Source organism: Penicillium griseofulvum (assembly GCF_001561935.1).
Source record: "Penicillium griseofulvum strain PG3 chromosome Unknown contig_19, whole genome shotgun sequence".
In the NCBI taxonomy this organism is placed as follows: Eukaryota; Fungi; Ascomycota; class Eurotiomycetes; order Eurotiales; family Aspergillaceae; genus Penicillium; species Penicillium griseofulvum.
In genome coordinates, this window is record NW_024467430.1 from 1 (window position 1) to 24470 (window position 24470).

A 24470-nucleotide genomic window follows, 5' to 3' on the forward strand; every position below is an offset into this window, starting at 1 on the left:
GGCAGGCTCATGGGCGGCAGGCTCGTGGGCGGCAGGCTCATCGGCGGCAGGCTCATCGGCGGCAGGCTCATCGGCGGCAGGCTCATCGGCGGCAGGCTCATCGGCGGCAGGGTCTTTGGCGGCACATCTCCCATTAGCCCATAATGATTTTCAGAGTTCGTTGATCAATATTCTTTGAGAATAGCGTTGCGGGGCTCTCACCGTCTCTCAATGCATTATCCGAAAGGTTTACCGATAGCATATCAACCACCATTTTCATCACAGTGTTATCAAACTGATGATCATAACCAAGAGTACTATAAAGCTCTGCCAGGTTGTTGTTTGGATTTCCAAGCTTCAGCCGCAGCAAATGACTTTTGATGTAATTCGGGAGCCAAGTCTCGCCTTCAGGAAGGGTTGAAAATACATCCCTTGTTAGGCGAAGTACGTCATACAGAGCCAGTTCTTTACCGAAGTGCTCAATGTAATGTTTAGCAAGGCATTCGAGACCCGGAATCCCACACTTTCTGGATGCATGGTAAACCAGGATACTTCTTCTGTACTCTCCTGCGATGCCGCATGTGTCAATATCGGGTGGCGAGAGTATCGTCTCGTAGTTCCCTGAATAGAAGAAATGCACCAAAGTATGGCCGGCACCTTCGTAGACATCCGGCAATGCAATTTCTGTAGCCCAGAACGATTGTAGTTGAAGCTGTGGGCATTTGCAAAGAAATTCCTTTGGAAGCTTATACCGCTTATTCCCAATCACAAGGGTAATAAACGGCGACTCGTAGGGCCATTTCGAAGATCAGAATCAATGCAACACCAAAGAATTCGAAGGGCTTACGAAGAAGATGGTTGATTATAGTCAATCTTCGAAGATCTCAGGACCGGTGTCGTAATTTTGGATCCCATTCGCATCTTGGAACTCTTGTTTTTCTTTTTTGGTGCCATGTTAACGGTAACGTTAGGTAATAGTGTTGAGAAGAAACTGAATGAGTAGATATTATGAGAAATTCAAGGCAAAATTTCCTAACGCCCTTTTATAATAGCCCGAGAGAAGGGAGGGGGAATGCAAGTATGAGTTGTTCTGCAAGGCTTGCGAGACACGTCAGATGTACAGGATGTACAGGAAAGGGGGTTAGGTACATTCAGCCTCTTTCGGCCATCTGAGACGTGGTAAAAGACTGGCTTTTAATCATATCACGGATCAGATAAAATTTCGAAGTAAGAAGTCTAGCAACCAAGTCGTTTCGCCTGTTCTTAGATACAAACATCTCTCAGGCATGCGCGTGGCTGCAGAGGCAAATCCCCTCCTGTTATTGAGGGGCATACCACGTAGCAGACAGAAAGAGCCAGGCGCATTCTTGCATTGTACAGCCAATTGCGTGTAGAATACACCTAGTGGTGTCTTACTGCTGTATTGTAAGACACAGCTACCATTTGAAATGCGGTCTGAAATGCGGGGTCTTCATCGACAATCCAATCAGCACTCATGCCCGTCGGATTTATTTTCCAGGAACCAAATTCCAATATCTGTAACCTCCTTGCGCTCTAGGTCAACGGACGACTCAAGGTTGATACCTCCAAAAATTGATGCGGAGACTGGCCCCACCCGGTAAGTCGTAGGTCTCACATCTAGTGGGGACTTATGTGAAGTTAAAACAATATTAACTCTCGTTAAACGGCGGGCAAAGTCTACTCACAAAAGTGACATAAATTATGTCAAATTGATATCTGCCAATATCCTCTCTACCGTGATACAGTACCAGCGTGTTAGGAACCGTCTTTAGAGCGAGCTTACCTGTTTTGCTATGGTAGTATGATCGCTGAAAGAAATTACAGTTCACTCCGACCCCATGCAAAGTAGCATGCCAGTGTAGGCTGTTCTTTAATCAAAGCACATAATATATGTATCTAGACTAAATGAAAATTTTCGTTGCAAGTCACTTCTTTGCGCCGTTTAACCCAAAAGCCGATGTCACGAACGAACCGCCGAGCGGCACCTACTTTCACGCCGTGCTTAACAAAGAACCCTGGGTCTTGATCCTCATAAATCTGCATGAGGTCGAGACAATTTTCGAGGGTCACATCGCGTGCTTTGTAGATATTCTCCCTGAAAGTCTCGTTGCTCACCCGCGATTGCTGCCATTCAGTATATTCGTCCACAGCGACATCTAGCAGGCCGTCAACCATGATTGATTCAGTACAGCCGGGCCCGGTGGGCATGGCATCATTAGCAGGAGGATGTACCGATTGCTGAGATGATCCTGCCGGGAGGACAGTGATATTGATTGGAGGACACATTGAACCCATTGTAGAGTTCTCCGCGGCTTTCTTTTTCTTGTCCAGTCGCTGGTTCTCCTCGGCATAGAGCTGCTCGCGAACACTGTCAGGGACATCAGCGTGGGTCTCGAGAACCCCACCTTGCTCCACATATTTGACGAGGGCCTTCAGATGGTGTGTCTTCAATCTATGGTGCCTTTTCCCCTCTGGATCTTGCCAGCAGTATTGTCCTTCGTGGCGACATGGCGGCCCGGGACATCGCATGACACGATACACATCGCGCCAGACGGAATGTTGACCGGAGACTTGCTCGGCGTCAATCTGAGAGTCTCGATCAGCGAGCATCCGTGTAGTCACCGATGACTTTCCTCTCTTGTCTGTTCTAGAAGGAAGAGTCCCACTGTCCTCTATGTAGTTGATCGTTATCTGAAGCCGGATCGTCTTGCCTCGACGAAATAGAGAGGCCCACGCTAGCAGCTGTTTCTCCACCGCTGTCCAATCAACACTAGTGCCTTCAAAATGTTTGTCAATGTCCCGTTGGGAGTTCACCGATAAGACCATGTCAGTATCATCTAGTCTCACCCGTCGGCCACGGGCTGTCTTCCGTCGCAGAATATTACAAGCGTCCTCTTTTATCTGTTCCCAGTAAGATCTAGGCGGTTGAGTCAGGTCTTGTTTTGTATGTATCCTTGACCACAACTCGATTGTTCAATTTAACCCTCCACTCGATCTGGTAGTGGATACAGTTCGGAGATTGTTCATCCCATACACTTTCATCTGCACGTTCAACCACAGGATCAAAACTCTGATGGTCGGACGGGTGTTGATGCAAGGAAGGTGAACATTCACCAACTATGTTCTCGGGATCGGGTGAAGGACAGATTACTGATGGCGTCCATTCGCGGTCTGGGTAACCAGGGGTGGGGGCATACGAGGGAGTCCGTTCCCATAGATTGGGCAGTTCAGGTCGGTAAGCATCATCATCATCATTGTTGAAAGGAGTGTAAGTCATCCCCCCAAGGCAAAAGATGCCACCGAGGAGTCTATTAACATGGTTGTGTGTTAGCTTCCACCAAGTGTGTTACAGGACGTCAAGAAGAGAGGACTATAGCTGACAGGCTGAGTAATTTGATAAGCAGGTTCATGGGTAGCCTGCAGGTACAGTAAGCAAGTAATGCAAGCCACTATTTGCAAGGTCTGGTGCCGTGTACTGTAAGTCCCCCAGACCGTCACTTGGACAGGAGTGGGAGGAAAGTGACAGGTCGCCAGATTCTCAAGGCACTTCCAAAACACTGTCGTTTGCCTTGTTTGCATCTCCATGGAAAATTCCAGTTCCTTTGGATCCCAGTACAGTTACGAGACAAGGCACCGTATTTTAATAAATGTAAATCACGGTATCGAGATTGATACAGGAACATTGATATTCCTAGATTAATCTTAATATGGTCTAGTGTCTCTTGGCGGTGGGGCTGGAGAAACGTTCGAAGAGTGTCAGCGGTTGCACCAGTTTCGGGACGCACTGTATTCAAAATCAGCTTTATCTCCGCTCTCTCTCACACTATTTCCCAGAGCTCCACCTGAAGCACACTATTACAATTTAGGCTAGGCTTAGATCCACATTGCTTCTGCCAATGTATTATTGATGAGTCATGGTAAATTACGGTAAACGCCAGTGGACAGCACCTGCAACAGTTTTTGGAGGAGAAATGGGAATAGGAATTCAAGTAGCATGCCCCCCTATCCGTATCGGCCTATTGTCCGGTTTCACAAGTAGGACATAGCCCACTACCTGGAAATCGTCGCACACAAATCATTATCCAACCGTCGAATTATGCCACACGTCGTAAATCCCTTTAGCCTTTCAAAAATGAAGAACTGTTTGACGTGATGTTAATTCCCCCCGCAGGTCCACAAACCGTCAGCGATGCAGACCCTTTGGGTATAATCTCATATGGTCTTCTTTATCTTGCTCCGTTGCTGAGTAGACAGACACTCTGGTTTGTGTTTCCTTTACAACTTGCTCCCAATGTGCACACATCTCTTCGGTAATCCGGTGTCACTCACTACCTACGCTCTCTGATTGTTTCTCGAACCCTAATGTTAAGGGAGGATAACATTCTTTAGGCAGCTTACAAAACCACCACCATTTCAAGGATATGGATACATATCGTAAGATTAAAAAATATTCCGTAACTTCATAATCGAAAAGCTATCGTACCATGCCTCGTTGACTATTGTGCTGCTCGTGCTGTCCTGCTCAATGACATACAATTTGTTTTCAATTTCAATGCGACAATTTGGTCTTACTGTGACATTCGTGAGAGACATGATCGTCCTGTCCCTCCTTATTTGTAGGTTCATCTTTAATGTCTGTTTGGTGAAGGAGAGGACTCTTCTCAAGACTGGCACTTTTCCTATACGTATCTTGGTTGGCATCTTCGTCAACGTTACTAGAGGCTGGGATAGAGGCATAAGGGTGCGAAATGCTTTCCCGATGAGGATGTGCTCTGCCCGTTTGAATAGCGCCGTGGTCAGTCTCGCAATCAGCGGCAGAAAGAGCGAAATCGCCTGAGTCAAAGTATGTCCGTGCCTACCGGTTGTTATGTAGCCCTAGAATACATAGAAGGCATTATAACAGTACACTAAAACAGAGTTTGAGAAACCATTGGACAGACCAAATGGTGAAACTCATCCCGACCCGCCTTATAATAAAGCGGTGGTGGCAATGGTGTAGTTGGTTAGTACTTCGACGCAACCTGCAGGAAGAACTGGACATTTTCATCCTGCAGGCATTGGTTTCCACGGTGTCTGGTTTACCCTTCTCATCTTCGTTTGAGCCTCCCAGCAGGCTCGACACGCTGTTCATCGCGTCCCCGACTTTCCTTCTCAATTCCGCCTGCAGCATTCGGAGCCTCGGGCATTCTATCGGCACGTGCGCGACTGTCTCCCGCGCGCCGAAAGGGATGGGTTTTACCCGGTTGCGCAGCTTCCTTAGCGAGTCGATCTGCTCATCATTCCCGACATTCCCACAATGTCCTGGGATCCACTGCAGGCGGAGTCTGATATTCTCTGCCTGAACCTGAGGGCTGCCTGTATGATTGCATGGACGATTCGCTGTCCAGATTTGTTACTTGGGTTCTGGATTGTTTGCAAGGCCGATCTGCTGTCACATGAGATTGTTGCCGTTGACCGTACTCCATCTCCGACATTTGTGCGCCGATGGGCTAGCTTGAACGCCATGTCGACCGCGTACATAGAAGATGAGCTCTGCTACGTGGACCGACCAGCGTTCCGTCGGACCCACTTGTACCTGTTGAGATTCCACCACCTCTTCCTGGTCGTTGAGCGCGACGATGGCAGTTCCAAGACAGCCTTCACGTCCGGAAGCGTCCGAGTAGACAACAATATCGGACATATTTCTTACCGAATCTGCCCTTTCTCTCGCTATCTCTCGGTCGCTTCTACCATTAGTCACATGATTTTCTGAGAATTTTACCCTGTCTCAGCCCTGTATTCGAACCTTGGCATTCGACAGCATTCGACAGCATCCTCTGCAATCATAAGAAATTGTGGAAATCTACAGGTAAAAGATATATCGAAATTACTTTAACCACTTCCATCTCTTTTATTCTTTATCAGAGTCGATTCTGTAACAAGGTAGTCTACATCTTAGCTTACCCGCTGACTATTCCATAACCACATCAAATGCAGCAGCAAAACATCTCAATCAGCCATGTCAAAAGTGCCGCAAAAGAGAATGTTACTGCTAGCCAGGTTGCAGCAAACGAATGCGCCCCGAAACTTGCATCGGCTCCCAGAGGATGAAGGATACTCTGTATAGCACCCGTAATCAACCCGTAGATTACCGTAACGCCAATGGATGCGCCGGCGACAAAAATAGTTGCAGACTCAGCAATGGTCAGCTTATTTTATCCAGAAACTAATTACGACGCCTTACCAAGGAAGAAATGATAAGCAATATTTTTCCCCGCGAAAAAAACATTGTGGTGACTCCGAAAACAACAGCCACAAATGTTGAAACAAAACCCAAGATGTAAGCTGAGATTGACCATCGGGAGACACCGTGATATCCAGCAAGCAATTTGTTATTTTCGTCTGGTAGCACCCCGTCGATTACTGGGGTAACCGAGCCCAAAATGCTTAACAAGTCGAACGAAAAAGAGGTACTGGGTTGCGAGCAATTGGAATAAGATGATGTTTCTTTCTGGCCTTGGCAATATCCCCAAAGTCCCACAGAATAAAAACCCGGAAGGTGTGAGTTTATTTCGTTGGATAAAGATTGAATCTTATCGGTCACCTGGCTCGCTGCAGTCTCTGCGGCGCCCGAGGCATAAATTACAGCAGTAGAAGCGCTGTTCATAACGCTGTTGGCCTCACTACTGGCTTTGTTTGCAACATCGATTCCGTCCACCGCGGCAATACCGAGGGAGCGACGAGGATGAACGCTCCCAAATTCTGGAAAATTGATCAATTTCACCTATTATTTTGGCTTTAGCTAACTATTCCTTGAGTTTTATGGGATATTAGCTACCTTCAAGAAGTACAATTCATTGGGAGAAGAGGTCGATATGCATCCCGCAAAGACAATGGCTAGGCAGACCAAGGCCGCTATAGAGAAAGCCAAGGGAAGTATCTTTCCTACGTGTCGCAGCATTCTATTTATGCCACCAAGGAATCTAGGGAAGTCAGTGTCAAGGGTATTCTCGATGAAAGCGCCCCGCACGAGCATGTGGAAACCATGTGTTCTTTATAGAACCGTTAACATGTGGATGATGTCAGAATAGGAAAATATATTAACTCGAAGTAGCGGAACTCAAAAGCCCCCCGTCGCATGTATTCATTAAAGTGGAAACGGCACGTCCATCCGTAAGTGCTGTTCGCGGTTGGCAAATTGACCCTCAAATGTTTGGTTTCAGCTAGATTTGGTTAGACCCGGCTAAGGCGATTGATATGACATTATAGTAGGTTTTACTATAACGATTGGGGCCATAACAGTGAGTGGACGGCAGAGAGGATAACGCCTGATTTCTGAGGTTAGTAGGTTAGCCGGAGCGGCGGAAATAGACTCCCTCAACCTTCTGTGGGGAAGACCAACCACCTCATTTCATATAATGGAACGTATACCTTCATCAGCCTGAATTTGATGACTGCTACGATATTTCAGACGAAATGGCAAACACGTAAAAATGGCTCTTTCGTTCAGGGTATTTAAATAGTCCTACCCGCTCAGCAGACAAGCTCAAGCATACAACGTTCACTGCATTACAAAATGACGCGCTTAACACAAGCCCAAGTGGAAGAAGCCGAGTACAAAGTATTTACCTATCGTGAGGAACATTTCAAAATGGCAGCACGGGTTGATATCTCTCGTCTCGTATTCGACAAAAACTTCAAGCGGCAAATGAGCAACCGCCAAAATATCGCTCGCCTTGAGCGAATTCTGGACACTCAAGGGTGCCAACGCCTGATGGAGGAATGCCATGTACCTGTATTGATTCCTGAAAGTGATTGGCAACGTCGCGTTAGGCCACGGCTGGTAGATGGACAATTCCATCAATTGGATGTCGATATCGACTACCAGCTGCGCGGACAGGACCACGAGAACTTAATTATTGCTGCTCGGAAAAAGCTCAGCTCTAGTAATTCATGGTGGATTGTGGATGTTTATGTTACAGGGCAGACAGGTGCGTGAAGAGGTCGCTATTCCCCAGAATATCTTTGCCTGATTACATTTTAGCTGGCGAAGAACCTTTACAAGAAGAATTTGTCCGATCACTCCAGGAACGCTTCCCGAATGATCAAAGGCCTCCGGATGGGCTTATATATGAGCGAATACGGTATTATGAAGGATATCTTGACGGCCCCGTAAACAGGATCGCAGCAAACCATTGGTGGGCTGCCCTGGAAAGGGTTCCTGGCAGCAAAAAGGGAAAATATCTGCGGGCTTTTCTCAAACATCCTACACTACCCCAAGCCTTCGATGAGCTGCTCCCTATAGCGGGTATCTGGGAGGGCATGCGAATCGGGCTACTACACAAGTTGGTGTCAATGCGCTGTGATGAGGTAAGATACTGAACCCAATTCCAGTTCTCAAAGCCCCATGACCAAAAGGCTAAGTGGATGTATCAGCCTCTCCTATGCTACCTTAACCACATAAAAAGCACCTTTTTTGGGTTAATGGGGGACAGGCGGGATCTTTTGGCGCAATTAGACGGCGTGACCATCCAACTATTGAAATCCCGTGTGCCCAAGGTCTCTGCTCGGGACTTGCGGTTCTTGGAAGATCGAATGTCAAAGGAAGAATTGTTCCCTGATATTGAAGATGTTCAAGACCGCACTGAAATTTGGGAACGATTGAAAGAGATCCAGTACCCTATACCGACACTGGAGACATTCTTCAAAGACAGGATCAGTCTAGAGGTAGGCCGGAGTGTACTACAGCAACTCTACATTCCAGATCCCCATCGGAAGATGACTGTCGACGAAGAACTCGGGGAACAATATTACACAAGTGTCCCTGTCATGACTTCAAATCGCCAGCATGGAATTCGGGGGGATCTTTATGATTTCTGGCGTTTCAGCTTTCAATATGGATTCGAAATGACTGATCACAAGCGCCGCACGCGGACAAAGTCTGGGACACAACTCGCGCCAACGCCCGTGGAAGAACTTCACGAACGACAGAAACTCTGGCAACATCTCTTTTGGCTTGTCAGAGAAAAAGGCTTTAGCACCCCTCTTGTGGATGGACTGCCGGCTCACCCGGTTGAATTATCCCCTATTACACCGTGTGACTATCCCGCAAGTGTGGAAGAAGACCTACCGGTAGAAAGACGAAATGGAACGCCATATAGGGACTCAGTGGAGGCAGATCATTTTGCACTCTCGCGGGAGGTATTGGAACGGCCTTGGAGCTCCCCCCGAGTTACTGCAGGATTTGCTCGACGATCGGTGTTTTTGGCATATTTCCGCTATCTCAAAGACGACCGTGACAGTCAATTCGTTCCTGAAGTTGAAACCAATGAGGCAGTTCCTCAGGAACCTTCTTTATGGAACCCAAACTTTGATGACCTAATTCAAAATACGATAATTCCACCAGAAGAAAATGAAGCAACAGTGTTCTCCGTCTTCTCTACTCCGCAGTTTGATCCCACTTCACTTGCTCCAGCTGTGGATATTCAGTCACCGAGCCGCTTCAATATGAAGTTCATCATCCCTGGTGAGCCTGACAGAGACGTACCGCTACCAAACATTCAATCCGCTTTGAATAAATTCTTCGAAGGGTTTTCGAAATATCATTTTCATATATATTCTCGCGATAATCCGACACGAGGCATCAACGGAAGAGATTGTTATTCGCTGTACGTACGGAATCCGTTTCTACTTTTACATGCCGAATATGTCGGAGCGGATCTGTCTCAAACGGTGCTTCATGAGTCGACCGACCAGGAGGAAACAAGGACGAGCAAAAAGCGACGTTTGAATCAGAACGAACAACGTGAACTTATTTCTGCCAAAGAATGGTTGAATATGAGCCTGAATGAGTTGACACAAGAAATTTCCGCGAATCGAGTCGATATGGATCTCCCGGGGGGTGAAGATAGTATAACATGAATATGACTGTTTCGGACGTCGTTTGATTTGTATGATCTCGCTTTCAGAAGAACGTCAATCCATTTACAGGAAATAAAGCATGAGATTGCTCAAGTGCCTTGTCCAGAGCAACCTATCCCTGTGTGCAGCTCGAGTATCTTGTATATACGTTGAACCTGTCTAAAAAAGTGTCATGTAGAACGAAAAAGATCTGGTATCGATGCGAGATAGGTAATCAGAAAGATAGAGTTGCCAAGCAGTTGCAAGCAAATGAAGATTAACTATATTAGTTTGTTCAACAATGTGACTAGGCTAAAAGTTCTTCTCGACCTAGAAAATGAATGCCTATTGGTTTTGTTCGCGAGTTCGGATCCGACAGACGCCTTCGCTTCGATTTCCCGTCATCACATCATTTTCTTTTTGAGTTGGTCCTGTTGGAACCCGGATTTCCACTTGCGTTTGAGAAGTAATGATCGACTTTAGCGCAAAACGATTGAAGCCAGTGATTTGCAGCTTAGACTGAAGCGCTCACATTAGCGATACAGAGCCTTCAGCTAACCCCGAAATCTAGCACTACCGTCATCGGAGCACACGACCAAGTTCCCACTTAATAATGACACCAACAGTTTTGAAACTGTCGATCCCCACTCCAGATATCTCCAACACTTGGGATGTTGGGGTGTTTATGTGCAAGCCTTCAATTCTTGTTGTATTATGAGGCTGGTGCAGATCAGTAACCAAGTCGCACCATCAGAATTAATCCCGTGTTTACGAAAATAATAATCAACTTGATGTTATCGTTACATAGTATAGCCTCGTATTTCTCCTGAAATATCAATCATTTTCTGAATTACAACATTTATGAAGTTAATGTCAGTGGAAGAAATGTGGGTTATGAAGATATGAAACGAAACGAGGGTACAGTTATTGGGATTCTTTGAGAGTTTTCCAAGTTGAAATGATATGAGGTTTGATAATGGACTACAATATGGTAAGTTTATAGCTAAAAGAGAGCCTCGCGATCCGACTGGTTCTGACAGCCTAGTAGCCTCCTTATTTTTTTCGTGGTCCTTCCACTTATATACAAATTTGTAGAAAGCACATAGTTGCATTCTCTCGCTTCACTTCTTACTATTTGTAATTCTTCTCAACAAAAACTAACTAGTTTTCGCCTAGATCATCTCAAATTTGTATCCTTCTACAGTAGATCGTCTGCCCAGCAATTTTTGTCATGCTGATCTTGAAATCCATTTATTGACCAAATAAGCTCCCATCTTCAACCACTCCGCGTTTTCTTCAATCATCAGTTTTTCTTTAAATTCTCCAGGAATAAAATTCAATAAGATGGGCAGGGTTCGAATAATCTGGTTGTATTTTGGGTGCGCAGTTGCTATCTCATGTAGCAAGGCTTCTCCGTCGCTAAATAAATCACTGCGGTCTCTGAGGTGATTTTTGAGGAGGGGCAACTGTGCTTTGCAAAGCTTCCCAGTCAACTTTAGGGCGCCGCGGTAAGTGATTGGACCCAGTTTCATTGCCTTAGATAGGGTTCTGTTTTTGAATGAACCTGATAAAATACATTGGCTGGCTTTGGAGCCGTGCTGACCTTGTGAAGACTTTCGCACTCTGTTTCGCTTGCAGAAATTTTCGGTGCTTTTTTCACTAGTGCGATGTAGTTTGGATACATTCTCTCTTTTAAATTGAACGGCTCGCTTAGTTTGGCACTCGGGGAATGTTGTTTCTAGGTTATTTTGCTTCGATAAGCCTCTGGCACCCAGGGAAACCTCGGGAATGCCGACACTGTTTGCCTCTTTGGGCAGTTCAAGTGGAGTACGCAAGCCACGGGATGTTAGGAATAATTCAGTTGACGCGACAGAAGACAGAAACACCGAATGATCTTCATTCTCTTTTTTTCTTGGTGGAACAGAATCCATTGGGTTTGCTTTGGGGCTCGAAACGGTATGATGGGCTTCCAGGGAAAAGTTTGGAGAAGAACTACTAAAGAGGGCGAATGGATATTCGCTTTCCGCTTTATAGGTTCTGGAAAGGAGATGGAATCGGAGTCATTCCAAATATTAGATGGAAAGTAATACCGAATCTGGGTAAGTCCTATGTCGAATGATATCCAAGGTTGAGAACTATGCAGTAGTACCTCACTTTTCGCCCGGTAATATCGTGATGTACGATGGGTGTTTGTCACTTTGCTAGCGGTTGACCAGAAAATGAACATTGCGATCACCGCTAGTCCTCCCTGGGGTATCCTTTGCATAATCGTATAAACTAATTCTGAGGGATCAATCGTTGGCAGTACTTGTCTTGTGGTTTCATCATATTGCATAATATCGAGATATCAGGGACCACTAATAGTTCAACCAGACAGAATTTGTTGGTAGAACCATATTCTGAGGGGATCTTTATATACAATGTAACATAAAGAAGAACATATAAAACAAGGATGAGCATAACTCTGGTCTACCACGACCGCAAAGCAAAAAGATGATTCACTACATCCACGTAACAGGTAGGCAGCATGGAGTTACCGCGGACACTGCATCTCACCAAGCCCAGCTTCTAGAGGAGACCATGAAGCGGGAATTTTCAGAGAGTGCTCAGTGCCGCGGGGTTTATTATCAGGAAGTTCGCCAACGGCCCTACAGAGTAGTACATAGTAGTAGCAGTAGTAGGTACCATTTACACTGACCCCTCGCCAAAGTTGATTCAACCACTAGACCGACGGACTTGGCTGGGAGCAACGACAAGGTCAAGTCGGTCATCTGAGGCGCGTTAATTTGACTCATCAGACGGAAGGAATATAGCCGCCTACGTATATGGGCTGCCAATGCCTCACGGCACTGTTGTCCGAAGAACGCACGCTTCTCATTGCTGTTAAGGACCATGATTGCTTTTGGTCTGTCAAGCAAGGCCGCAAGCCCCTCAATATATATTCAGCCAATGCGTTCAACATCTTATTCAAGGCGTTGAGGATCTAACGTTTTACGGAAATAATCTTGTCTTTCAAGCATAAACATCCCAGTGGGGCCCAGCCGGTAACCGAAGACCAAAAACGTTGAAAATCTTCAACAAGACCTCAAGTCTAAGCAATTGAGTACAGGGGGAGAGAGACAAGTTTGGAGGCAGTACAATCAACTTTCTCGGCCGCCCAAGTATGGACCTGCCATCGACCACTAATTTCTCATTCTATTCCCTCTGAATTCACTAAATGAGGGATGAGACCTGTTGTCCAGGATTCATGAGACGGTGCACTTTCTAGTGATAGTAATGACAAGGGGGATGTTAAATATCCTGATTTACCCCAGTCAAAGCATCATATCCCCTCTCACGTTGTCCTGGATAATGGCTAATATCTCTCGTCGGTCAACGCGCCGCTTGCGGGAGACATCTGACACCATGCCTATGCTTGACCATTGCTTCAACATGCAACCGTCGCCAAAGACCAAGGCTGCCCACAGCCTAGAACCACCCTTGAAGCGGTCACAAACTACGCTTCGACTGCGGCTTCAGCCGAGATGCCTGAGACCAGAGACGTGGTGGAAATCTCTCACGGCGTTTGGTCCCCTTAATGAGGGCTTAGAACAAAAGCTGCAACATGAGAGAGCCGTTGCCCAGGAGGAAGTTCGACAGGAGTGGATGCAACGTCTGCGGCCCAAACCTCACCGACAATGCTCACCGGCAAAACGAGGGAAAGGATACAGAAGGGGCTAGCAGAGAGAAACAATGCCCCGAGAGGCCGAGCCTTCAATTAGCAAGATTCAGAAATTGATTTAGTGACCTGAATAAACCGGGTTGTTGCAATACTTTATTCAAACTGCCATCAATCCAATACAGGATGGATCGAAATCAGTTTCACCACTTCTTCACAGAGATTCTTTCTCGAACCCCCTGTCGAAACACACTATACCTATTACGGTTACTCTTCCCCTGAACCCCTTTCTTGGCGGTATTCCGATACAGTCGTAAATAACAGCTTAAAATAGCTTCTGTATTTGACTCGTATGGTCTCCAGGGATTCTAGAGCGTTGATCTAGCAAACAAGCCAAACAAACGAATGCCTGCAGCTCATTTGGAGACGTGGCAGGAATTAGAATCCCCATTCTGCCAACCACTTGCCCTCTAGAGTGACCACTGCGAACGAGCGAGTTGTATAGAGACAGTACTAGTGGGTAATACTTTTTGCTTCTTGTAACAGGCTTGGCCTTCTGATTGGGGACTAGCATCTCCTGAACTGACTGGTCGTGATCATGCTGATGTTGGATCTGCTAGAGCCTTGAAACGAGCACGATGACTGCTAATTCGTGTCCTTATGACCATGATTCTCAGCCGCATGACCTCGAACTTGGGGATCAAGATTCGCAATATGCCCCCACTCCAGGATTCTACGGTCGCACGCCTGCGTTAAGTTATGGGCGCAGCCCTTCCCTCGACTATCACTTCGAAAACGACCCGGAAGTCCTGTCACAACAGCAACCACAACCTCCTCGACTACTTCAGCTATCCGAATGGTATGAGGGAATGCCAAGTAACGAACTGCCGGCAAACTGCATCCAATATACGATAGAGTGGAAAGTCACCGTGAATAAGAAAGTGCTCTCGCGGGACACTGAAGAGGACGTAGCCCTGACTCCGAGTGCCTACTGGCCGACGACCCTAAAGGGTAAGTTGGAAAAGTTGTTAGATGGAAAGACCCCCGGTAAAGGAAGGGTAAAGTCGGACGACACCTCGATCGTCGTGTCGGTGAATGATCGCTCCCAACGCGACCTGACGAAACGATTTGACCATCTCGACATCGATTGGACTGCCGTGGAAAAGCAACTGCTCAGGTGGGGCGAAGTGTGCCGTCGAGGCAAGAAACTGAGGTTAAGTATTACCTTTAAATATGTTGAGGACGACCGTCTCTCCAAAACTGCCTCAGGTAGGGTCGAAAAAAGAGGAAGGTCATCGGTCACTAAACGGATGCTCAACGAACTAGACGTTCAAGTGGATGCCGAAGAGAATTCATCTGGGCAAGAATCCGTTTGGCGAGCTGTGTACAACCTGATGCGTTGTCCTTCTTCATCATGCCATCTTGGCCCACATTGCTGGCAAGACCCACACGGGAAAAAGCACTATGCGCTGAGGAGCCACCATTTAAAACGTTTAATTGCCTTTGTGGAAAAAGGAAACACCCTGCAGTCTCATGAAGACGTCCCGGAAATCTTTCGTGAAGAACTATTTATGGAAGAGCAGCAGCGGCTGGAGAACAAACAATCCAAGAAAAAAAATTTGTCCAGTATCCCAGGAAGTTGTCCCATCAATATACATTTCAATGTGGTGCAACCTTCCTCTCAATTGGAGACGCGATCCTCCGCATCCCCAGCAATGCCTTCGTCACCAAAGGCCCAAGTCAATGACGACTTTAATATTCCTGGACTTCGAGATGTTGCGGTCAGAGAGTATAGCGCATGGCATGAGGCGAATGTCGCTGATGACCATTTAAAAGCTCAGTTTCGTCAAGCATGCGATATCGCGCTGGCGAATGGTTTCGATCTTCAGCTAATCTACGAGGACCAAGATCCGTCATTCTTTATCGATCAAGGGATCATGGTGGGTATTGCCCGTCAATTCGTAAGAGATGTGGTGAAATGGGCCAGAAGTATGAGGAATATTTCGCCGATTGAGTGTATATAGATAGTACTCTAAAGAAGCATACAATAGTGGCTAGGAGAATCGCGATATTTGTTTTTGAACTACAGTACTTGTTTCGAATATCTACTTCAGAATATAAATAGGACACAACGGTAGACGGAAAATGAGTAGAGCCTCAGGTGGGTTTCATTAGCAGTCAGTAGTACATATAACGCGACATATATATATGTGACGTTCCTATATCGCTGGTCTAGTCTATCATTGAATTCTGAGCCTGGATATCAACGCCAGAATGTCTAAAATGACCCAAAGCACTTTGTTTTCGAGATCCAACAACCTCAATACACCAGTCGAGGAAGGTTTGAAACCCTTGTTCTGAGTTTTCCTCATACCGTACCCAGTTCCGTCTAATGAATGCTTTCAACTCCGAGAAAAACTCCTCGATCGGATTCAGGTCGGGTGAGTACGGTGGCAGATACACTAGCTTAACCCCTGCTGCAGTGCACATTGCATCGATACGATCAGAACGATGAAAAGACGCGTTGTCCGTGACTAGAACGGACTTTGGCTCAGGCCATCTTCCACAATGCCTTAGAAGCTGATTAATGAAGTCCTCAAATAATGTAGCGTCGGTGGAGCTGGAAAACACGAGAGAGTACGATCCCATCTTGGCAATACGCAGGCAAGATCTGGTACCGTTGGTCGCGGTGAAAGTTGGCTACCTGCAATGGCGCTGTGCCTAACGGAGACCAACCTGTCCGTCTAAACCCGATCCGTTTATCACATCCAGACTCATCCACATAGACTAAGTGATACGACTTGAAGTCCGACAGATAGTGCAAATAGGAATCTCGTAAATCCGCATTCTGTTCCTTTGCTCTCTGTCGAGCCACCTTCTTCGACCAATTTACCGATGCAAGAGCCCGCTTAAGGCTCGAATTTGTGACCTGAACACGGAACTCGTCCCATAGAAATATTGCCATCTCGTCTATATATAGCCCGGGTTTTTCGAGGAGGCGATCACATAGTGCTTCTATCATCGGAGGTGTGATGCTTCGTCGTCGACCGACTCGAGTTGGGGGTGCTCTGACATTTCCGAATCGGCGGAGGTTATTGCTGATGTTGATTATGGAACGCTTACTACATTCAGCAGCTTTAGCCATTTGCGAGGTAGTCAGCGATTTGCTTGATATCATGTTCTGGACCATTTCGAGCTTGGAGAGAGGGAGTCTTGGCGCTATATTGCGAAGAGAATTCTGGACGTTGATAGAGGAGAGCTTTAGGAGGGCGACGGGGGTGGGGAGCGACTCTATCTGCTCACCTTTGCTCACCCCTTTCTTTAGTGAGCAGGTGAAATGATTTTGGGTGAAAAGCCTGGGGGATGCTAGGTATTAGGATATGCACGTGACATAACGATCTCGTAGTCCCTGGGAGCCTAGCAGCACATCTCAAAGTTGCGGACCTTAGAAAAAGATGATTAAACAAAATGGCACATCATCCCTCGGTTATGCTAATCACAACTGTGATCTAGCACTTCTTAAAATGTGCAATTTAATTGCTAGAAAGCAGTGACCTCTTCAAGCGATGAGGGTCAGATATTTTATCTGGAAAACGCTGGCTGGTCACAGTAACAGGGCTCTCATTCGATCTGACTTTTGGAATCGGGTAGACCCGTTCCTAGGAACGTCATTACCCGCCCCCACGTGGAAGTGAAATCGACACAAAACCATTTAGAAAGCGGTGTGGGCAAGCTGAAAGGTGCAATTAATCTTCCTAGCTGATCGCGCTAGAGTCACATGATGACGAGGCTGAGGAAATTCCCCCTCTTTCAGTTCGTCGGGGTCCCACTGAGATTCTCGTCAAGAACCACATTAGAACTTTCTAAAAACAGCTACTCCTCAGCGTCTTCTGTTAGAAGAAAGAGTGCCTGGTTGACACATCGCGTACTATCTCGCACGTCTGGGCATTCTGGCTAGTCGAGCTGTTCTCCACCCACCATGGCTGAGAGTTCCCAATCTCAGTCAGAGCAATCAGTGTCAGGACAGAACAAACCGAGTCTCGACACACCACCATGCCGAAAGCGACTCCAACACGATGCATATACCATCGGATGGGTGTGCGCCCTTCCAAAAGAACAAACCGCAGCCAGAGCCATGCTAGATGAAGAGCACGAATCTCTCCCGATCCCTCGAAATGATCATAACGCATATACTCTTGGCTCAATACGCGGCCACAACGTCGTCATAGCCTGCCTGCCCAACATGGGAACCAACCCTGCCGCAACCGTCGCGACCTCTATGATAAACACGTTCCAATCAATCAGGTTCGGGCTTATGGTAGGGATTGGCGGCGGAATTCCGTCAAAGGTCAATCTGGGTGATGTGGTGGTCAGTCAACCTGTTGCTGACTATCACGGGGTGATACAATGGGATATGGGGAAGCTGGAACGGGATGGGCGGTTTGTTCACACGGGCTCGCTAAACCGACCCCCGAACGCGCTACTTAACGCGTCGAACCAGCTGAAAAGTAATCATGAGATGTACGGATCACAGATAAATGAGTACCTGGATGATGTGGAAAGGAAATTCCCACGGCTAGCGCCAAAATATACGAGGTGTGAGCGTTTGCAAGACCCATTATTGGTATCCGAGAGGTTCCGGACTCCGAGGGAAGTCTATTTCCTGTCTTGGTTGTGGCAGGCGATCATCGCAATTATCGCATATTTTCTTGGTTCATGGGCTATTAATCCGGTAAATGAGGAGAATGTACGGGTATCAGAGAAGGCAGAGGGTGCAAGGGCCCCAAGAGAAGTCAGGGTACACTATGGCCTGATCGCATCCGGGAACAAAGTGATTAAGGATGCCCAATCCCGAGACCTCCTTGACAAAAAATACGGCGGGCACTTACTATGCGTGGAGATGGAGGCAGCTGGGCTCATGAATGACTTCCCATGTATTGTTATCCGAGGCATTTGTGACTATGCGGACTTGGGAAAAGAGAAAACCTGGCAAGAATATGCTGCAGCCATGGCCGCTGCGTACGCAAAGGAACTTTTGGGATGTGTTCAGCCTAGTGTTGTTAATGCCGAGGATCCAGCAAAGGCTATATTGGAAAAGGGTTAGTATATACCTACCTGAATACATCATTTGCAGGTGTATTAAATACCAGCAAATACCCGAGACGAATACCATTTGGATTTGGAAATATATTCTGACTGCGAGTGGTGCGAGTAGTGCAACTGCAGATCGATAGCATGCAGCAGACAACAGCTGCAACAAGAAATACTGCAGATTCTATCAGATCTGACCTTCATACCAATGAGATCAAGCGCTGGCTTTGTCCCCCGGATCCATCTTCAAACGCCAGCCATGCTAGGACGCTCCGCCATGAGGGGACTGGCGCGTGGCTGCTCGAATCCCCCGTCTTCCAAGAGTGGCACTCGGGGTCACGTCGACAGTTATGGCTGCACGGGCTCGCGGGGTGTGGAAAGTCGGTTCTTAGTACCACTGTGCTTGATCATCTCGCAAACGGAAACGACGATCTTATCCTTAGCTTCTTCTTTGACTTTAACGACGTCGCAAAACAGACATTGGAAGGCATGCTGCGCTCGCTTGCTTTCCAGCTTTACCGCCGTGGGGTGGACTCCGCAAACCATCTCGATGCTTTGTTCCAGGCGCACCGAAATGGCAGCGACCAACCTACGACAAAGGTGCTTTGGAGTGTTGTTTCCAAGATGCTCGTAGCCCAGAGGAAGGTCTCTATTGTTCTGGACGCATTGGATGAATCGAAAACAAGGGACGCTGTGCTCGGGTGGATTAAGGATATGGTGTCGAGGCTAGAGTTGGTCCATGTTCAGCTGCTTCTCACCGGTCGACCTGAATCCGAGTTTTTGCGCGACATTCCCCTCTTAATAGGAGAGCAAAACATCCTAGCACTTGATAAGCAAGCCATCAACTCCGATATTCGATCGTGGGTCATAGCACAACTTTCTCAACGGCGTGATTTTACAGAGAAGCCCTTGTCCCAGAACCTTTTGGAAGAGATCCGGAAAAAGGTTGGTGACGGCGCCGACGGGATGTGAGTAATCACTGCTTTGAGCAATATAATGATAGCTTACTGACGCCTTGATTAGGTTTAGGTGGGCGTTCTGTCAGCTAGACAGCCTGGCTCGATGTCGTCACGAGGCAGCTATGGAGGAGGCTCTTGAATCTTTACCGCTGAATCTCAATGAGACATACGAGCGTATATTTGAAAGTATACCATCGGAGTTAAAAATTGACGCGATACGGCTTCTCCAATTCCTAGTGCATTCCAAGCGACCTCTAACGCTGGCTGAGGTTAAAGAAGTAATAGCGACGCAGATTGAAGACGAGTCACGAGGGTTTGACATAAAGCGTCGATTGTTTTGCGAGACTGATATCTTAGCTTACTGTCCCAGCTTAGTGACAGTCATCTATACCAATGATAAAGAGTTGCATCTTGCCCATTTTTCTGTGGAAGAGTACCTTCTCAGACATGACCAATTCCAGATTACGACTGCCAGCATTTCCATCACGAGGACGTGCTTGATATATCTGACAGACATCAACGGTAGCGAAAGAGAGATGACGCGGCATTTTCCGATGGCAAGATATGCGGCCGAACATTGGACATACCATGCTACGTTAACACTGGCCTACGAGGAGATTACCCAAAGAATAGTCAGCTTTCTAGAAACGGAAGAGACATTTCAAAGATGGGCTCGTTTGCATCAGGCTGATAGGAGTTGGGACGATAGCCCTGGAGCTCCGCTCGGCTCTAGGCTCTACTATGCTTGCTTCAATGGACTTAGTGTGCCTGCACGCGATCTTATTGACAAGGGAGCAGATGTCAACGCGCAGGGCGGCTACTATGGCAACGCTCTTCAGGCTGCCTCACAGCGAGGCTATCAAGAGATTGTCAACCTGCTTTTGAACAAGGGAGCAGATGTCAACGCGCAGGGCGGCAGGTATGGCAACGCTCTCCAGGCTGCCTCAGGGGGTGGCCATCAAGAGATTGTCAACCTGCTTTTGAACAAGGGAGCAGATGTCAACGCGCAGGGCGGCAGGTATGGCAACGCTCTCCAGGCTGCCTCACAGCGAGGCCATCACGGCATTGTCAATATGCTTCAAAGAAGAGGCGCTATCACATTGCCTTCACCGTAGTCCGGCTTTGTGGCTCCGAGAAACCTAGTTGAGAATCTTTCCCTCAAAGCCTCCGGACCTTCCGAACAAACTTTGTAAATTCTTCTGTGACTTCCACTATAGTGTTCATCTATAGCCTAGCTTCAGGCCTCATCACTCTCATCGTCTCGTATATTTTAGGTCTGCCAACTCAGATAACAAGAATCTGCTGTTTCTGGGCAATAGTCCCTTTTCGTCCCAAAATGGATTGCATCAGAATTACATATGTCAAATGAAGGACAGTCCCGATGGGATCCACAAACAAGTTGGAACTTGATATTGCCCTTTATCTGTATGATTGTCAAACACCGTCGGGAACATTTTTAGTCTACCTATGGAAACTTTGTGTAAATCGGATTTGATCGTAGGTAATATCTGTATTCAATTCGGCGTGGGTTAATTTGAACCAGGGCTGGTGGAGCTGAGAAGCTCCGGATACAGGCGATGAAATTCGAAAGACCGAACTCATCAAGGCCTTTCGGCTTTCACTTCGAAATCTTCCGGTCATAATGGTATACTGTAGCCATTGATCTGCTTCGAAAGTGTTCGACTAGGCAGAGGGAAAGACTCGAACTACATTATTCGCATACTTTGATTATTAACTTCTCGAACATTGCTTGTGTAGGAAACGGACAGGTTCAATGTCACTTTGTAGTTATATACTCTTATATCCTAAGTTTCAGGGCCAATTTCTGCCTTGAGTTTGAATTTCGAAGAGGTGTTCTGTTGCTGATCACCTTATTACACATGAAGCGAGATTTTTGACTACATCACTCGAAACTGTCCTTACTAAATGTAGGGACGGACGGAGCCGATGCAAGAGTGGAGAGTTACCACAAGGGGCAGACTTGGCGGGATCAAGTGCAAGCGTGTTTCATGTAATTTACAAAGCCGAGACACGTATAATACGAGCTTTCAATACAAATCGGCACTTGAAACGAGGCTAAGCAGGATTAAGATTAGCGTGTTTAGAAGGAGGGTTCGAGAAAGAATCTCTGTGCGCAAGTGGTGAAACTGATTTCGATCCTCCCTGTACAAACACAGTAGAAAACTTCAACTTACATGTACCGTGTTGAGCTATGAACAGCCTTCACCTAAATGGCTTTTGTGTTTCTATGAACTAAACACCAGGTCAAACCAAAGGCTTTTCTCGTGTCTTTAAAAGACCCTAGCACCTCCCAGCCAGTCCATGCGATTGGGGGTTTTTACAATGGCCCTTCACTCATCTTCGGCTCCACTGCCCTTCGATGGCCCTGCTCTGCTGCAATGCTTCTTTGGAGAATTTGATGATGTCAAGAGCCTGATAAAGGAGACAATGGCCATTCTGGCTGTTGATCCTATCATCCAGGCTTGATGTACTATATACATACCATATCCCGTCGCCGCCTTTCTCTGGCACCGATTTTTGACCATCGGGGCCTCTTATGAAGCTACAGATGTATGAAAGATTCCTCCTGACATAATTCATCTTTCTTGCTAACAGGACGTTTATGGAGAATTTTGGGTCGACTTATCGCAGACTTGAAGACGAAAAGAGTGTCACAGTGAAGTGTCTGGATAAAGCCAAAATTGCTTTCTTCGCGACCCATGAAATGTGCCTGATCACCTACATATCTTTATACTATGTACCCTTTCAGTTCTACCACAAATACAAAGGACATCTTTGTCTGTGGTCCTTTGGGATGGCGCTGGCAAGTTGATGAGCTTGAAGCCCTCAGAGACCGCGGATGGACTGTCCATTACTATCCCGCTGGTAAATTGCGGGATGATACTTCAAACTTGAAACTGGAAGCGGAAAATCTTCTTGGAATGACCGTCATGACCGTCCCTTCCTTGAGAAATGTACTGTAATTGATTTCAACGCTGAGGAGGAGGACGAAGACGCGCTGATATCTACGCACACAACGCTGGGTGTGCAAAATGACGCAGGAATTGAAGTAGATTTACTGGGACTTTGATTTTAATGAAGAATATGGCATCGTTATCTGAATCAAGAGCCATTCATTCGGGATCGCAAAATGCTAATAGATCTCGAAAAGCTCATTACCGTGCATTTATCCCTTCTAGGCAAGCATCTCTGGAGAACCGTGATCACACACACACACACACACACACACTGTATTAAGAGCCATCATTGGGGTTTGTCAACGGCAGCGGAGTCTTTATGGACCATCATTTTCCGATGTTCACGCTCATACTCAAACAAATATAGGCTAATTGCGTTCCTCAGGCTTATGTGAGCTACGCAAATGCCTTGAAAGCGCATCCGCACGAGAGATCTTCTGCAGACAGCTGGAACACCTCCAGGGGCAGCTCAGGTTGTGTACGGTTCGTTCGTGTCGTTTTAGGTCGTATAAACGAGAGAATTGGGGTTTGCAGGGTCGCTCAAACTTTGAATTGAAATGTTGGCAATACAAGGGATCGGGTTTTCGGCATGAATCTTTGAAGAAGCCATGGTTGGCTTTGGATTTGTGCTACTGAAGCTCAGTAGTCGTTGGACAGTCACGTGTATGACGTTTCATATTGCTCGACACAGAAAATGCCCTGTCACATCCTTTGTTAGGACAATGGAAGGGCTTCTCGCCTGTGTGAGACCGTATGTGAATTTTGAGAGTGTAGGGGCGTGAAAACAGCTTGCCGCATGATTTGCATTCATTGTAGTTCTCGTAAGATGTTCGGGTACCTTGCGAAAAGGCGTGGTAATAATATTCGAGCTGGCTGGCGTTTTGGATATAAGGTGAAATCTCAACCAATTGTTGGTGATACCAACCTTTGTGTGTGTACACGGCAGGGTGTGGCTGAAACAGAGGGTCATGAGATGTCGAAAATCCGAATGTGGTCGTGTCCGGTGGACACAAAGTCTTGCTTTCTACAGCAGCAGTAGCAAGGGGAAGAGGATAGATATCGACGGCGGAAAAGCAGGAACGGACGATGGGCAATGGCGAGGTGAAGAGTCCCGTAAGATGAGGAACGGACCTGTCTGGAACGACACCGTATTTAGAGTAATGCGAATAGCGACAGATCGACTCGGCGCTCTGGTAATGTATTGGGGAAATCCTTTTCTGGCTGGTCCCGGCGTCAGGATTATGTTGTTGTTGAAGAGGGTGACACGTGGGCATGTGTTGAGCATCACGATGACATGATGCTGCTTGAAAATCTCGTTCTCCTAAAGATAGATTGTAAGTAAACTAGCATTGGAGGAACCCGCTCAGGATAGACGGACTACTCTTTTGTGGGGCATTGCCAACACTTTCCACAAAGCTCAAAAAAGAGGGCAGCATGTTAGTCTCGACCGAAGAAGACCGAGACAGTTGCAGCGAGGGTTGATCTTTGTGTTGAATATTTGCTATAGGCGACGAAGCATCGTTGAGAAGTTTATGCAAATCCATTATGGAAAACAATCATCCTATGATAATGACTAGGTCTGAAGTCAAGCTCTTAGGTAGATAAATTTCGATTCCTGGGCGGCCGAAGGCTTTAACAGTCTTCTCAGTTATGTAGATAGCTTTTCATCTCCGCTGATAGAGGTAGGCTGGCGGTTCTAGCGGAATGGTTGACGTCATCTTTCCCTTGGTTCATCTAGACTTTCGATTTTGCGTTGTGAAAATCATCAGAAGTCGTGAAAATAATTATCAGCACGACAGGCACCTCTATGGTCATAAAGGACTCGAAAACCTTGGATTCGTATTTCACTGGAGAATTTGTGGTTTCTATTTTTTTTGCCGACACTTCCATTGCAGTTTGACTTAC

General features: G+C 46.8%; 5 protein-coding genes across 5 annotated transcripts; 4 read left to right on the forward strand and 1 right to left on the reverse strand.

The window, feature by feature from the left end:
• Positions 1 to 1896: 1896 nt before the first annotated feature.
• On the reverse strand, positions 1897 to 2826 carry PGRI_095670 (uncharacterized protein; the record flags this gene model as incomplete). The annotated part of the gene is made up of 1 exon (XM_040797280.1): positions 1897 to 2826. One exon carries the CDS (start codon positions 2824 to 2826, stop codon positions 1897 to 1899), a length of 930 nt encoding a protein of 309 aa, XP_040651152.1.
• Positions 2827 to 5296: 2470 nt separating this feature from the next.
• On the forward strand, positions 5297 to 5752 carry PGRI_095680 (uncharacterized protein; the record flags this gene model as incomplete). Its single annotated transcript, XM_040797281.1, has 1 exon — positions 5297 to 5752. The coding sequence occupies one exon, from the start codon at positions 5297 to 5299 to the stop codon at positions 5750 to 5752; it is 456 nt and encodes a 151-aa protein (XP_040651153.1).
• Positions 5753 to 7555: 1803 nt separating this feature from the next.
• On the forward strand, positions 7556 to 9900 carry PGRI_095690 (uncharacterized protein; the record flags this gene model as incomplete). Its single annotated transcript, XM_040797282.1, has 3 exons — positions 7556 to 7970; positions 8024 to 8349; positions 8416 to 9900. The coding sequence occupies 3 exons, from the start codon at positions 7556 to 7558 to the stop codon at positions 9898 to 9900; spliced, it is 2226 nt and encodes a 741-aa protein (XP_040651154.1).
• Positions 9901 to 14175: 4275 nt separating this feature from the next.
• Positions 14176 to 15561, forward strand: PGRI_095700 (uncharacterized protein; the record flags this gene model as incomplete). Its single annotated transcript, XM_040797283.1, has 1 exon — positions 14176 to 15561. The coding sequence occupies one exon, from the start codon at positions 14176 to 14178 to the stop codon at positions 15559 to 15561; it is 1386 nt and encodes a 461-aa protein (XP_040651155.1).
• Positions 15562 to 17516: 1955 nt separating this feature from the next.
• PGRI_095710 (NACHT nucleoside triphosphatase) lies at positions 17517 to 20702 on the forward strand (the record flags this gene model as incomplete). Its single annotated transcript, XM_040797284.1, has 3 exons — positions 17517 to 18636; positions 18753 to 19596; positions 19652 to 20702. The coding sequence occupies 3 exons, from the start codon at positions 17517 to 17519 to the stop codon at positions 20700 to 20702; spliced, it is 3015 nt and encodes a 1004-aa protein (XP_040651156.1).
• Between the last annotated feature and the right edge of the window lie 3768 nt (positions 20703 to 24470).